Genomic DNA, 13,995 nt, shown 5'->3' with positions numbered 1-13,995 from the left:
AATGTCGTAGCACACTGTCGTAGCGCTGCCGGTCGGGCACAATGACTGGAATGAGAGGGTGATCCCTGCTTTCGCATCGCCTGGTTCAGGCACAATGGCACATACACTCACACACGCACATGAAGACACGTGGCATCGGAACATGCCTGGAAACGCCTGGAAACACCTGGCGGGGAGCGTTGCGGCGACGACGAACGGGCCAAAATGTCTGCCGCTCCGCCGCAGTCGCGCCGGCAAAACCGCGTGTCGCAGGCGAAACGCAACACTCCTTGGTTGAGGAGTTGCACAACTGCAGTGCAGTTTGGCGGCAAGAAGCTTAGCTCAATGTTCTTGAGCACAGAGGCAGTGTGGTGGGCCGCGCAGTTGTCCAGTACGAGGCATACGAGGCATATTGTCCAGTTCTGCTTGCTGAGCCGCTCATCCCACTTCCGCAGCTTCCTCTCGTCATCCAAGCCTTATGATTGAACTCATAACTCATTTGGAGCTTTTGTTTGCCTTTAAAGCATTGTGGTGATGCACTTTTGCCGACCACAAGGCAGGCACCTTTTCTGATCTATCCATGTTGGCACAAACATGGTCACTGAGCTTTTGTTTGCCTTTAAAAAATCATGGTGACACACTTTTGCCAATCACAAGGGCCAGCACCTTTTCCGACCCATCTATATTGGCACAAAACAACACGGTCACGTGGACCTTGCTCTGCTTACCACCCTGGCAGCATTCACTTTTGAGGGCCAAGGTTTTTTGTGGCAGCATGTGGTAGAACAGGGTGGTCTCATCTGCACTGAACAAATCCTTGGCACTGTATTTTTCTAGCAGCTATCCAACGTTTGTCTCCACCCACACCACTGCAGCTTCGTGGTTGACAGACTGCGCTTCCTCGCTGACAGCCCTGCTGACGATGTTGTGCTGCTCCTCGAAGCGCTGCAGCCAGCCGACACTCGCCACGTAATTGTCGTGCCCCATGATGCACGCAAAGTCCATCGCTTTGCGCTGCAACAGTGCCCCACTCACAGGAGTGCCGCTCACTCTTGCGTCCAAAACCACTTGAAGGCCGCCTTCTCTACAGCTTCTAAAGTGGGGGCTCGCAGCTTCTTTCTGTCGCCTTTTACGCCAGCACCAGTGACAGCACCAGTGACAGCTTCTTTGCTGCTCAAAATCGTCGACAGCATGCTCAACGCTATGCCGAAATCTTCGGCCACTTTTTTCTTTTTCACATCAGACTCGACGGCTTTCAGCACAGCTACCTTTTGCTGAATTGTTATCATTTTGTGCTTCTGTTTGCCGTTGCCATCGTCCATCTCCTTTCTGGCGGCGGAACTTGCACGAACGAACCGATTAAAACACTGATATCCTTTATGTGCACGCAGGCAACGACAAGCAACAACAAAAGTTCAGTCAGCGCCGCCCCACGCAAGCAGCGGAAGAGCAGGTGAGTCCACCAGTTTCACACAGTTTGGCGCAACTGCCTCGCTTATCGGGAGGTCACGGGAGGCAGCAGAACATTGTGCAGCGAAGAGATGGCAGTGACTGACCGATGCCGCTGACGCCGCTAGCAAGTAACTGAAGGTGGCTCAGCGTTTCGGCTTGGGAAGTGCGCACCGCGATTTGCTGATACCGAGCCGGTGCTTCGGCAACCGGAGAACACTGCGCGTTCTCATGCGGTGACCGCCACAGAGGAGGGGGGAGGGGAAGGGGTACACGCAGTGGCGAATGGCAGCTATGCGTTTCAACTTGGGCAGCAGCACATCGTCGAGATCAGCACCACCGAGCCGGCGCTCTGATTGCCGCCGCACAGGGTTGGCATTGGAGGAGGAGCGAAAAGAGCAAGACTCGCACCATGCGCGAGAGATGGTGCCAGGAACACGCGCAGCTATAGCAGCGCGCTGTCCCCGGCTATGGAGCTGGTTACGGCGATGGTCAACGGTGTCATGAAACACAGGAACGGGCACCAAAGTGCTGCGCTGTAAAAAAGATTTGTTATACTCATTGCAAGGAAATTTTAGCTTCGTTAAAACGAGGTTTTCAATGCATGGGCATCTACTGGAATTTCAAGGGGAATCACGATTGCTTCATTATAACAAGGTTTTACTGTAATTGTTATGATCCCGGATAACATGCTCTCTCAGCATCAACGTTCAGTGCATCGCCAAACTACAATTGTATAATACAGTTGAATCTCGTTAATTAAAACTTAGAAAATTAGCAAATGCCTGGCAATTTGAATGTCCAAGCATTTGCCACGTTTAATTTGAACGTACCGTGCCCTGGCAACGCTCTAAGCAGCACCCCAAATCATGCGGCAGCGCCCCTAACCAGCATTGCTCTGACCCCACCATGCAGGAAAAGCTTGGGAGAGACCCTATAAAGTCTAAGGGCGATACATTGTCACCCTATGCGCACCCTATGCTATATGTGCGAGTGAGAATTTGCGAGGGGAGCCCACGATCGGGGCTCAACCTCGCCCGTGCGAAAGAGATGGAGCGGGGAGGAAACGCGCCATCTTTCGCCGTGCGCGAGGCACCCAACATTGTGAGGCACCGAGGGGGGGGGGGGGAGGGGGGTTCTACTTCAGCTACAACTTCGCATGTGGCGGCAGCGTGCAGTCGCGCAGCCATATCTTGAGAGCGATCTGTGTTACAGGCAGAGCCTCGGTGCGTCGGTGGCTTGTAGCTTTGTGTGTTCTGTGTATATTCTTGGCGCTCACTCTTCATTGAAACGATAGACAGCATGAATGTCACTTCGCTTGCTGCTGCTCCCGCATTTGCTCACGCCAGTATTTTGACAGCGATCGAGTTTCTGCGGTCGTCAAGTGAGATGTGTTCATGTTCGCTTGTGCATGCGTGACATCATGGTTGCTAATTTAGTTGGTATGCCTATGTTTACAAGTTTATACGGCCAGTAAAAATACTATCCTTGCTTCGTATAGCTGTCCACTAATTTGCTTGCTATCACAACCGATGCTTCGCCTTTTGGGCCAAACAGGGACTTTCTTTTACAATGACAAGTCTAAACCGAGACATGTCAATGGAAAGGTTTTCGGAGACAGTGCGCCACATCCAATTCTGTACAAGGTGAACCCTGAATACAAGGATGCGAACATGACACCCAGTACCTCATTTTCCTTATCTTTAGCACACGACAACACTGCAACAGAAGAGAGCACACCAACATGATTATGATCAGTGGCAACAACTTCGTCATCTTCATAAGACATGACACATTAAGAATGTGGGACAAAGAACGTAAATGCAGCGCCATCCTATCGGCAGATGAAAGAAAAGCATGTGAGCATGCAGAGGGAAGCAACGGTGGAGGCCCAGTCCTGCCTCGGCAACTGCACCATGGCAGTAAGGGCGCTTAGGTGGCAGAGGTTATTAGTGCCATCCATCAAGCTAGCGGGAAAGCAAATCTGCTTCCCTCCCACCCTTCTTGCAACTGCGCTCCCCACACACTGCCTATCAACTCCTAAGTAACTCCCTTACCTTTAGTGGTCTCCGCGCGCGCCCACCTCCGCGCTGGCTCGCCGTCAGCTTAGCTTGCTGCCTTAAGTTTCATTATCTGGCGTTATCGGGAAGCGAGCGTTAGTCAGCGTGGGCAGTATTGTGGTCCTCGCTCGCTGTGTGTTTGCACGCCGCAATATTTCACAACTTGCACCGTTTGTGCGTCGTGCTGTGGTGCACAAGTACTTCAACAACAAGTCCTCCTTTTAATTTGGACTACTTTTAGTTCGGACAAATTTTCGGGCCCCTTCAAGTTTGAATTATCGAGATTCGAATGTACATGTCCCAGCCGCTAGATTCCATGTAAACAAGAAAATATGTGTAGCACGGGCAATTGAGTGCAGTAGCCGCCTGCGTGCTACTGCAAAAGCAGCTTCCCTGCAGTACTCGCCCACCCGTGTCGAGTGAAAACGTCGGCGCACACTCAGTTTCCTATTCCATTACCAGCAAGTCTCCTTGCGGGCCGTCACATGTTGCATTCACAGCTATCGCTGCCAACCCTGTTGCGAAAAGTGCCGTTGGAAGCGTGCTGCACATTTTTTGCCCAAATCCGCTGCTGTTCCTTGCTGCAGGCAATGAAAATAGAGCCTCGTTTTTCACTCTGGCGGCATTGTATTCCAGCGTCGCCCAGCAGCACGACTTCATTTCAGTTTCCCGTCGTCGTCTTGAAACACTATGCAAGGGAAAACAACAAGATGCGTCTTGGGTCGCTCGAGCACCGTCAGCTCATGTGTCGGCGTTTTGTGCTGCTACAATTCACGCCGAGTGGACACATCAAAACTTCCCGCCAAAATGCTCCGCTCAAATGAGCTGCTTATCCAGGCTCAAACTGAGGAACGCAAACGTAAGCATGCCAAAGATGCAAGAATGACGCTCGTCTTGGGCCAGTTGTGCCCACCTGCATTCGCACAATGCTTTGCATTACGTAGGTGGCAACTACAGTATAGTCTGCAAACTTTTCAGCTACTTCAGAACATGCATTTTCCCGACTAGCAGGTTTTTTCTACCATCTTTTCCCTAAGCATATGAATGAGGCTCTTCTGTCTACGTCCTCTTCAGAACGAAGGCCTCTCCCACCGATCTCCAATCACCCCTGTCTTGCGCTAGCCGATTCCAAGTCATGCCCGCACATTTCCTAACTTCATCACCGCACTTAAAGGGACACTAAAGCAAAACAATAAATCAATTTAGACTAATGATAGCATTGTTTCAGAACCCTGCAGGCAGTCATTAAAAAAGAATAGTTTGATTATTAAATGAGAAAATGAAGGTCCAAGTATCAGTATTTGAATTTCGCTCCGAAACCCCAGCGCCGGTACGTCAGCGTGACGTCAGGGATTCCAAAGCATGTTTTGGCATTTGGGCCGCATTGGCTGAATAAAGGTTCCCGAAACTTGCCATGTTTAATATTTGGTTCCTTTAGAACACAATGTAGTCAATCTGTACCGATACATATAATTTGCAGGCCCTAGAAGATGCCATCAAAATCTAAGACATCACAGCCCCCATGTGCGGGAACTTAAGTAGGCGTCGCTACCCGTATTTCGTTTTTGCGCTTTTTCTGGTTTACCAAACGTCTTATCGTTGTAAGAGTCGTGTTTTTGGTGTTGTAGAACAGTAATTTACTGAGGCAGAAGAAATCATTTTTCACTTTAGTGTCCCTTTAATTTTCTGCCATCCTCGACTGCGCTTCCCTCCCCTTGACACTCATTTTGTAACTCTAATGGCCCACCAGTCATTTGCCCTAAGCAATACATGGCCTGTCCATCTCCATTTTCCCTCTTAATATTATGCCTAACATTTTTTTGTTATATTGCTGATTGCAGTCTCAACTTCTTTGTCAACCTCCAAGTTACAGCCCCATATGTTGGCCCTGGTAGAATAAAATGACTGTACATTTTTCTTTTCAACTACAGTGGTAAGCTCACGGTCATGATTTGGTCATGTCTGCCATACGCTCTCCAATTTATTTTTATTCTCCTGTAAATTTCCTTTTATTGGTCTGGGTCCCCTATAAGTAACCGCCCAAGATAAACATATTCCTGCAGAGACTCTACAGGCTTACTAGCAATCATGAATTCTGGTTCCCTTGCCAGGCTGATGAAGATTACCTTTGTCGTATGCATATTGCTCTTCAAACATACTCTGACACTTTCTCGGCTAAGGTCATCAGCCATTTGTTGCAATTCGTCCCCAGTGTTGCTGAACAGGACAATGTCATCTGAAAACCAGAGGTTGCTGAGATACTCGCCGTTTATCCTCACTTCTAATCTTTGACTGTCCGATAGCTTGAATGCTACTTCTAAGCATGCAGTGAATAGCACTCAAGAAACTGTGTCATCCTTGCCTGACCACTTTCTTGATAGGTACCTTTCTACTTTTCTTGAGGAGAACCAAGGTATCCATAGCGTTTCTAGAGATATTTGCTATTGTGAAAAACAATATCGTGCAGCTGATGTTCACCTTGGTGTCTGGTGCAGCGTTCTGGCTCCTGCCGGGTGGTGTGGTGGTGAGGGAGACGAGCACCTTGTGGACGGTGCGGGCTGGTGACCCCGGTGGTGACCGGTGCTGCACGACGCCCTCGACACGCAGTGCCAGCTGTGCCTGCTGTGCCAAGAACAAGGGCTCACCCGTTCCTTTCTGCTGGGGCGACACAGCCAGCTGCACACAAGCACGGCACAGTGGGTCGAGGGACAATCACGTAACACGGCAGTGCAGAGATGTTCATGTAAAACCATGCTGGCACATAGTGGAGTACGCAATGCACAGGTATAGGCTAGTTGGCGCTCCATTGACTTAGTATAGCGTACAAACTTAACAAAGATCTTTGTTGGTTATCCCCTGTCCCTTGTTCAATTTATGCTCTACAGCAAGTCAATGGAGGCATGCAAGCGCTGCAACAGGCTTTGCCATAAAGCATGAAACCACAAAGATAATGGCACCTCAGCAACATCTAACTAGACAGCTAATGGACTGATTGATTTACTGCATATTAATGCAGACAAAAAAAGTGGAGAGGAGGAAAGATGTGGGAGCAGAAAATGAGGGGAGAAAGATGTTTGGCCATAAGCATCGTAATTGTCTCACTACATTAAAGGCACCTGAAATGTCCCAAGGCAAAAGAATGGCTAAGACAGTTTGTTCTGAGTAAGGGGCAAGAGTTGCTAGTGGAATGGATTTAACAGGAAAGAAAGATGCTTGGAAGATGCACAGCAAAAGAGAGACGGAGATCAGTGGACTCAGTGGCCCTGCTTTCTTGGTGCACAATCTGCCCTGTCACGCAACCATGCACCACAGAATGTGACTTGCTGGGTAATCCCAACACCAGCTAAGAATGTCACCAGACTTTCACACACGCAAGCCCTACATTTTGCTGTGCCTGCTGTGAAGAAAGAGCAGCCATCCTGTCAGGTCATGGCTTACAAGCTTACTATGTGATCCCCAGGTGCAACAGAAATTAAATACATAAAGCACAACTGCCTAATAATGCCACTGCCTTGTGAGTGTACTATCCAAAACGATGATCACTGTTACAGAATACAATGCTTTATGCAATGCAAAAATTACATAAACAAATTTTAGAAATTAAGTTGTATATTCCAGAAGAATTGCCTTTGAATATTGAATAAAATACCTAACCAGTCGAACCTCTATATAAAAACACTGGTATAATGAATTGGATATAAAGAAGTACTGTATTCACACAAACCTAATGCATACTTTTTCCAAAGGAATGGGTCCAAAATTTGTCGGTGCAACACAATCGAATACCAAACTACTGTTGTGGCTTTAGCAACAGCCTGCCATCAGAGCTGCCAGATGCAGTGTCAGGATGACGACAGAGCCCATTTTTGTGAAAGTTGTTGAGGGTGCAGCTGTAGGTTCATCTTGTGCTCACTTTCAGAAATTTCGTGCGACTGAGCAGAGGAGGCATCAGTGTATATGGCTGACAACCTTTCTGGCGATGTGCCAAGCTTGCTATCTTTGCACAGTGCCAGCAATGCTCTCGGCCGCATACTTCGACAAGTTCAATGCAGGGGCACGTAAGATCTCATGAATGTGATAGTAGTAGTATCTCTAAATGTAATCACTATAGCAGATAGCACACCTGAGTGCTTGGTATCTGTGACCAATGAAGCACAAATGACGATGATGACATGCTGCTTTCATTATGAAAGCTTACCTAAAAAAAATGCTTCCGGGAAGGTAAATTTTGCATATATAGTCATATCATGAGAAGCCAACAAACACTGACACCAAGGACAACATAGGGGAAATTACTTGTGCTTAATAAATGTAATGAAGAAACGATAAATTAATGGAAATTAAAGTGGATGAAAAAAAACAACTTGCCGCAGGTGGGAACCGAACCCACAACCTTCGCATTTCGCGTGCGATGCTCTACCAATTGAGCTACCGTGGCGCTGTTTCCCCATCCACTTTCTTGGGTATTAGACACTATTAGACATTATTTTTTATGGCCGATGCGACTTTGTTATAGCAAAGTTCGACTGTAATAAAAGAAACGAATTATTCAACAGTTTAGAATAACTAATAATTATTTGGTTCTTACTCAAAATTTCGAGTATTTGCGCATCCCTATAGCGGTGAATATACAGGTGCCTAGAAATAACTACTGACAACACGCATAAAGGAGGTTAAAGTGTGATACACAAAGTACATTTTAACTTTTGTTATAGCCCATGCTGTGCATCCTCCTGATTAAATGCACACAGTTGATTTGGTGTGCAACCAAAATAAACGTTCAGCTGTGCCGCTAGGTGCCCTCTCACATAGCAACAGACGAGCAGCCTCCCTGCTTTCCAGTGTTTTGGAAAGCTTGGTCATATGTCAGCGGCTCAGATAAACAGCTTGCAATCACTTTAAACTGCGAGCCATGCTGGTTCTACAGCTTGCACAAAGAATGTGGTACAAGGTAGGCCAGAGAGCTTTTTTGTATAGCAGCATTCTGGCCTTGCCAATGAACTCCCTCACAGTGTGTTGCTTTTTCGTGGTTGCACATTCTTTCTTTCTGACGCTCTGCACCACGAAACCTGCAGTGTCCAGGCACCACTGGTCTCTGATCACGAGTACTGAGGTGGGTCGATTACTCCTCCACTGGCATTTCACAGCAGAAGGAAGCCTTGCACACACATAAACTTATGTGTGTGCCTAGCCTAGTGGGCATTAAATCGCCTAGTGGGCATTAAATCAAATGCGGCTATAACTTTGTGCTGCCAAGCTCAAGGTCAGGGGTTTGATCCTGGCTGTGGTGGCCGTATTTCAATGGTGCATGTATGCCCATGAACTTAAGATTTAGGTGCACTATAAAAAAACACCAGGTGATCAAAATTATTCTAGAGTCTCCCACTACGACATGCCTCGTAATCAGATTGTGGTTTTCGCACTTAACACCCCAGAATTTAATTTTAATTTATTAAGTCAAACAAAACTTGCTTTGCTTACACTATGGTTGGGCTGGTCGGCACAGACAAAACTTGAAAAAAGAGTTAGGATTTCTGCATATTGTCTGTGCCGACCAGCCCAACCATAGTGTAAGTAAAGCAAGTTTTGTTTGACTTAATAAATTAAAATTGCATCTCGTTTGATGTTGCTGCTCTGCCATTTTTTAGGTTCAGCTTTGTTTTTTCGATTGCACTTGGCGTTTTGCACATCCAAGCCAGTTGAGAGTTCATGCTCACATAAATGCTAGCCTGTAAACATCAAAATTCATAAAATCTAACGAGCATGACACGGAAGAAAGAAAAGGGGGTAGGGGACACTCATCTATATTGTCACGTAGTAGTGACGCTGAAGAAGGCAGCCAAACTGTGATTATAGAAACTAGCGTTTTATTGGGCGAACTTGTGCCCTCAAAAGGAGGCTACATTCAAACAACAACAGCGGCGAATACACTTGGCGATCGTTAAAAATCTGATCGACGGGTCAAGTGCGTCGGCTTTTATACATCAATCGCCGAATGTTCCAGACTAATCGCTAGGACCCGCGCATCTTCCACAAAGTTCTACATTATTCGCATCGTGCACAGATGCAATCAGATTACACAAGGTTCGGTCACAGACAGTGGATGGAACCATCGATAACATTCCAGAAACTTACCAGACATGCAAGCGCGTCCTGTGCTGGGCGATAACATTTGGTAGGCAGTGAAACGTGTCGCCCGATGAAGACAAGTGCACGTGTCAATATGCAGCCACATCAGCAGCAGCAAAATTACAACAGGAGATACTGACAAGATACACATTGCTTTTAGATCACAGTGACTTTTCCAGCGACTCTGCTGTTGCCAACTTCGCCTGCTCAAGGAACTTTTCCAAATAAACTTGTTTGATGCAAGTATATTCTGGCCTATATTGTAAAGGTACCCTCTCAATTTCTTTTTTTGGGGGGCATTTTCTTTTTTGTAATCCTGTGGTACTCTATCTTTCAAGAGGTTCAAAACATTCCTGCGAAAATAATTTTTTCTTTCATGCAGTTTAATGTGACATTCAGAGCCAAATTTATGATCCTTCCGAAAAATTCGGGAGAGCTGGCAGGCATGCGCTTGTGCTGTCTGTCACTTGTCTTCTGGCCTGTTTTGCACTGCCTGTGGCCACGTTAGCATTGCTTGAGTGACAAAAAACTTGTGAATGGAAGGACGTGGCTGTCGCCCTGTACCTTGATCGTGGTGGCCTGCAGGGCTTGGAAGAAGAAGCGTGGCAAACACGGCGCCACCAGCACCAGCTCCTGGCTCAGCCGTTCCACCAGCTGCACCTGCTGCTCGTGCGACACAAAAATGGGAGCGAGCTGTTCCTTATGCCACTGCGCTTGCTAGGGAAAACTAAGCTGTGCGTGCCGGAGGCACAGGTCAACAGAATAAGTGGATACTCACTCACCAATATTCTTTAGAGCACTGCACTCACTCGCATTCAATGCTCACTCACGCTGCTACTTGCGCGTGAGTGAGTGAATACCCTCACTGACACGCTCGCCCACGTTCACACTCACATCCACTCACGCTCACCAGCGCTCACATTAAAGTTTGTACTCGCATCCATTCACACCTATCAACAGTCGCTTGCATTCGTAGTACATCCCCTCAAATTCATCGTCGCTGACTTTTGCTGATATGCGTGCGTTGACCGGCACTCGTGCCTGTACACCGCCACATCCAATCACACCCTTCGTCACTCACTCGCACTCTACCCCACGTCTGTGAAATCAGTGTGGAGCTAGTGCACTGACCTATGCACAGAGTACATGAGAGAGCAATGGAGTGGCAGCTGTCTGCTCCGTCCGCAATGGTTAGCTGTTCTATGCACAAAACCAAGATGGGGTGGTTGGCCTGGAAGATGGGAATGAACTACAAGTTTGCACAATTTGGTGTCCCTGAAGGGATACTAAATAAAGATATGAAGAAATAAGGAAGGCATCGAAATTCGACTCAAAAGACGGGATTGCTCTTAGACGCAGTATTTATTGCATATGCTTTTGAACAGATGGCTCTATTTCTGGAAGATTGTGAACGCATGGCAGTTGCACGCCAGCACGCACATCACTGTTGTGATGTCGTGTGTGCTGGCTTGCAGCAGCAGCAGCAGCAACCATAGAATTTCTTACAATAATTACTATATTCCATCTCACAAGCTGGTTGCACCACTGCCGAAGGTACAATTCGTGCACAGGCAATATCTGCAGCAGTATATAGTTCCAGGTGTAACTGGCTGTTTATTGGCTACATTAGAGAGCTTTATTTTTGCTCACTACACGATACAGTGCAGCGATACATGTAGCATTTTCACGTTATGACCTTTGCACGTGCATGCCTTATACCGAGAATTACAGTGGCAGTTACCCCCAGTAACCGTAATAGACACCCTAAACTTGGCAACATGGTATCTGTATAGTGCTGAACACCCACTTTCACCCGAATTCGTGCTTTTTACTGACTCCGCCCTGTCAGCAGAAACGAGTGGCAAAATCTGTCATTGCTAAGTCACATCTCAAGCTGAGGTCAAATCATTAGGTATGTTTTGTCGTATAATTATTGAGATCGGCTGTTTGTTTTCACACTGCTAGGACTGCAAACACGGCACCAAGCCGCAAAACTGGTTTGATTTCTAGTTAGCAGATGGTGCCACAGCATTAGCACTGGTGATGTGTTGACGATATGGAACGCTATAAAAGCCTAATTGTTCACAGTGATGAAGGGTCCTACATCAAACTAATTAGGTGTTTGAAATCGGCAAAAAAATCTAAATAAGAGTGCAAAGTTTCATTAATATTGATGAAGAAGATGATAACCTTATTTCAATAGCTGTGTCCCCCCTTACAATCTTATGAAGGTTTTTGTGCCGATTTCAAATGTGCTATAAGTTTTGTTCTAGGTCAATTAGTTCTTACAATAATTAAGATCTTACTTCCATTGTTTAGGGCCACAACGGAAAATAAATGGCACAATAAAAATTTATTTGTAAGGCATGTTTAGATGCCTTACAAAAAAGTAAGGAATGAAGGATAGCAAGCACTTTTTTATCTGATCATTAATAGGTATCTTACAGCCCATTGAATACAAACCCACAAAATGTGGCAACCATGTCACAGAAAATGTAGCAAGATAATTAATTTCCAAAGTGAAAACAAAAAAAATTTGCTTGCTATACTTCACAGAGTACACCATTAGGCTCCATACCGAAAAAAAGAAATTTAGTTCCATCTGTTCTTGGTGTTGAGATATCGAGGCCTGAATATTACGTGGAGCCCAGAATTAGTGTTTTGAGAAAAGTACAAAAAAACAAACAGCATTAAATAAGAGGGGACATGGCATCCAGAACAACCATTTTTGATATTCGCTTTTGACACACAAAACCTTCAGGACACATCTAATTTTGTGTGCTGCTTACAAATATAAAATTAAGATTTTTCCAATGTCAATAAAAAAAGTTGTTACAATTCTTCTCATGTTACATATTTGGGATGATTTGCAAAAAACCTACTGCAACAAGGTAGATAAAAGTATGCAGGTATGTTCCCGGATGTTCAAAGATTGCAAGTTAGCATTTGCATGTTTGTATCTGTGCTTGAGCCAAAAGTTATGAAAATTTAATGCTGCAGCTTTACAAATGTGAATTCTTGTTGATGATTTCTATAGGATTTCAATATATTTCGGTGTCCTTAGATACCAAATCATAGTTTTTGTGCACTCTCCAACTCACCAGCATTCAGGAAAAAAAAAACAAGAATGACGAGAATTGAATGGGAAAAGGGACACAGTGTGCCAATCTCAAAATTAGGACACTTCAAAAAAGCTATATACTTGAGAAAAACATAAAAACTAAAAATACTGGCAAAATATAAATTCCAAGCTTCAAAACCGGGAAATAATAATGAATGTATAATAAACAACACAAATTTATTCGGCTGATGTTGACATTAGGTGCATGCATAGGCTCATAAGCTCGTAACAGAATCTGGAATGCACCAACACGAACCCGAGTACGTGCAACAGGCGCGGGAATAGACATCAGCACATCGTCTGTGGTCTCCAAAGTAAAACTACACGCGAGGGCAAAGGGCAATGGTTAGATTCGCTGCTGCATTATTGCCGATGCGGTATGAGATTGCGCGACACAGTGAGTTATCTCCAGCGCGATCTTATCGGCAAATCTGAATGTAGGGACAACCACCTCTTTTTTGCTGTAGGAAGCAGAGAGGGCTTGTGGTTCACTTCTCGTGGACGCGTGCTCGGTTTCAAACTTTTTATTTTTTTTAGAGGGACAATTTGCCACTTAGGTTCACAACACGATCAACAAAGAAACGGCTTATGAACAGTTTTCAAAGCAGACCCACTGGCAGGCTAGAAGACGAGCTCGTCTGCTAGACCTAGTGCCATAGAAACAGCCAATCACAAGGCGCCTCTCAGTGTGCTGGCGCACTGAGCCATCAGGAAGGCCGCATACATCACGAGCTTCGTCAGACCACCCCCGATTGTTTCCAGGGTGTCTACCAAGTTTACGTTGCCAAATTCCCTGAGTTCTCGAGGTTTTTCGTGAGTGACTTTGCAAAATTCCCTGAGAACTTTGTTCTGTGCCAAGACGGGCTGACGCACATGTCGCCTGATCCTGTCACTCTCAAGCATGTTTAAATATAAATAAACAACTTAATACACTTTGAATACTAAGGAGTAGTGTTCATTTTATTCAAAAAGAAACAGAAGGGAGGGGTAAGTAAAATACAAAGCAAATAAAATATATTCGAAAGAAATGGAAAAGCACATTGCAAATCAAGTTGAACATATTCAAATACGAATAAAAAGAGATGCATAAAGAGCCTACAGAAGCAAATATTTTCAAATATGAGCTATTTCTATCAACTGATAGCAAGCTCAGTGGTATGAGGCCCGAACTTTGTCACAACTGAGATTCTCTCTCAAAAGCTGGTGTGTCAACCTCAACTGTCCCGACACACTCTCAGCCCGTGCACAATACGTCCG

At 45.7% G+C, this 13,995-nt stretch overlaps 1 protein-coding gene across 1 annotated transcript in view; it reads right to left on the bottom strand.

The window, feature by feature from the left end:
• The window catches only part of LOC142590612 (integrator complex subunit 7-like), a 145,934-nt gene that overhangs the window by 21,221 nt on the left and 110,718 nt on the right, over positions 1–13,995 (bottom strand). Inside the window, exons 17-18 of the mRNA XM_075702931.1 lie at positions 10,182–10,280; positions 5,967–6,164 (exon numbers count right to left, since the gene is read on the bottom strand). Coding sequence (XP_075559046.1) covers positions 5,967–6,164; positions 10,182–10,280 — 297 coding nt within the window. The remainder of the gene's footprint in view (positions 1–5,966; positions 6,165–10,181; positions 10,281–13,995) is intronic.

Source organism: Dermacentor variabilis, chromosome 8 (genome assembly GCF_050947875.1).
Source record: "Dermacentor variabilis isolate Ectoservices chromosome 8, ASM5094787v1, whole genome shotgun sequence".
In the NCBI taxonomy this organism is placed as follows: Eukaryota; Metazoa; Arthropoda; class Arachnida; order Ixodida; family Ixodidae; genus Dermacentor; species Dermacentor variabilis.
The sequence above is the reverse complement of the archived record's forward strand: the minus strand, read 5'-3'. Positions and strand labels throughout refer to the sequence as shown.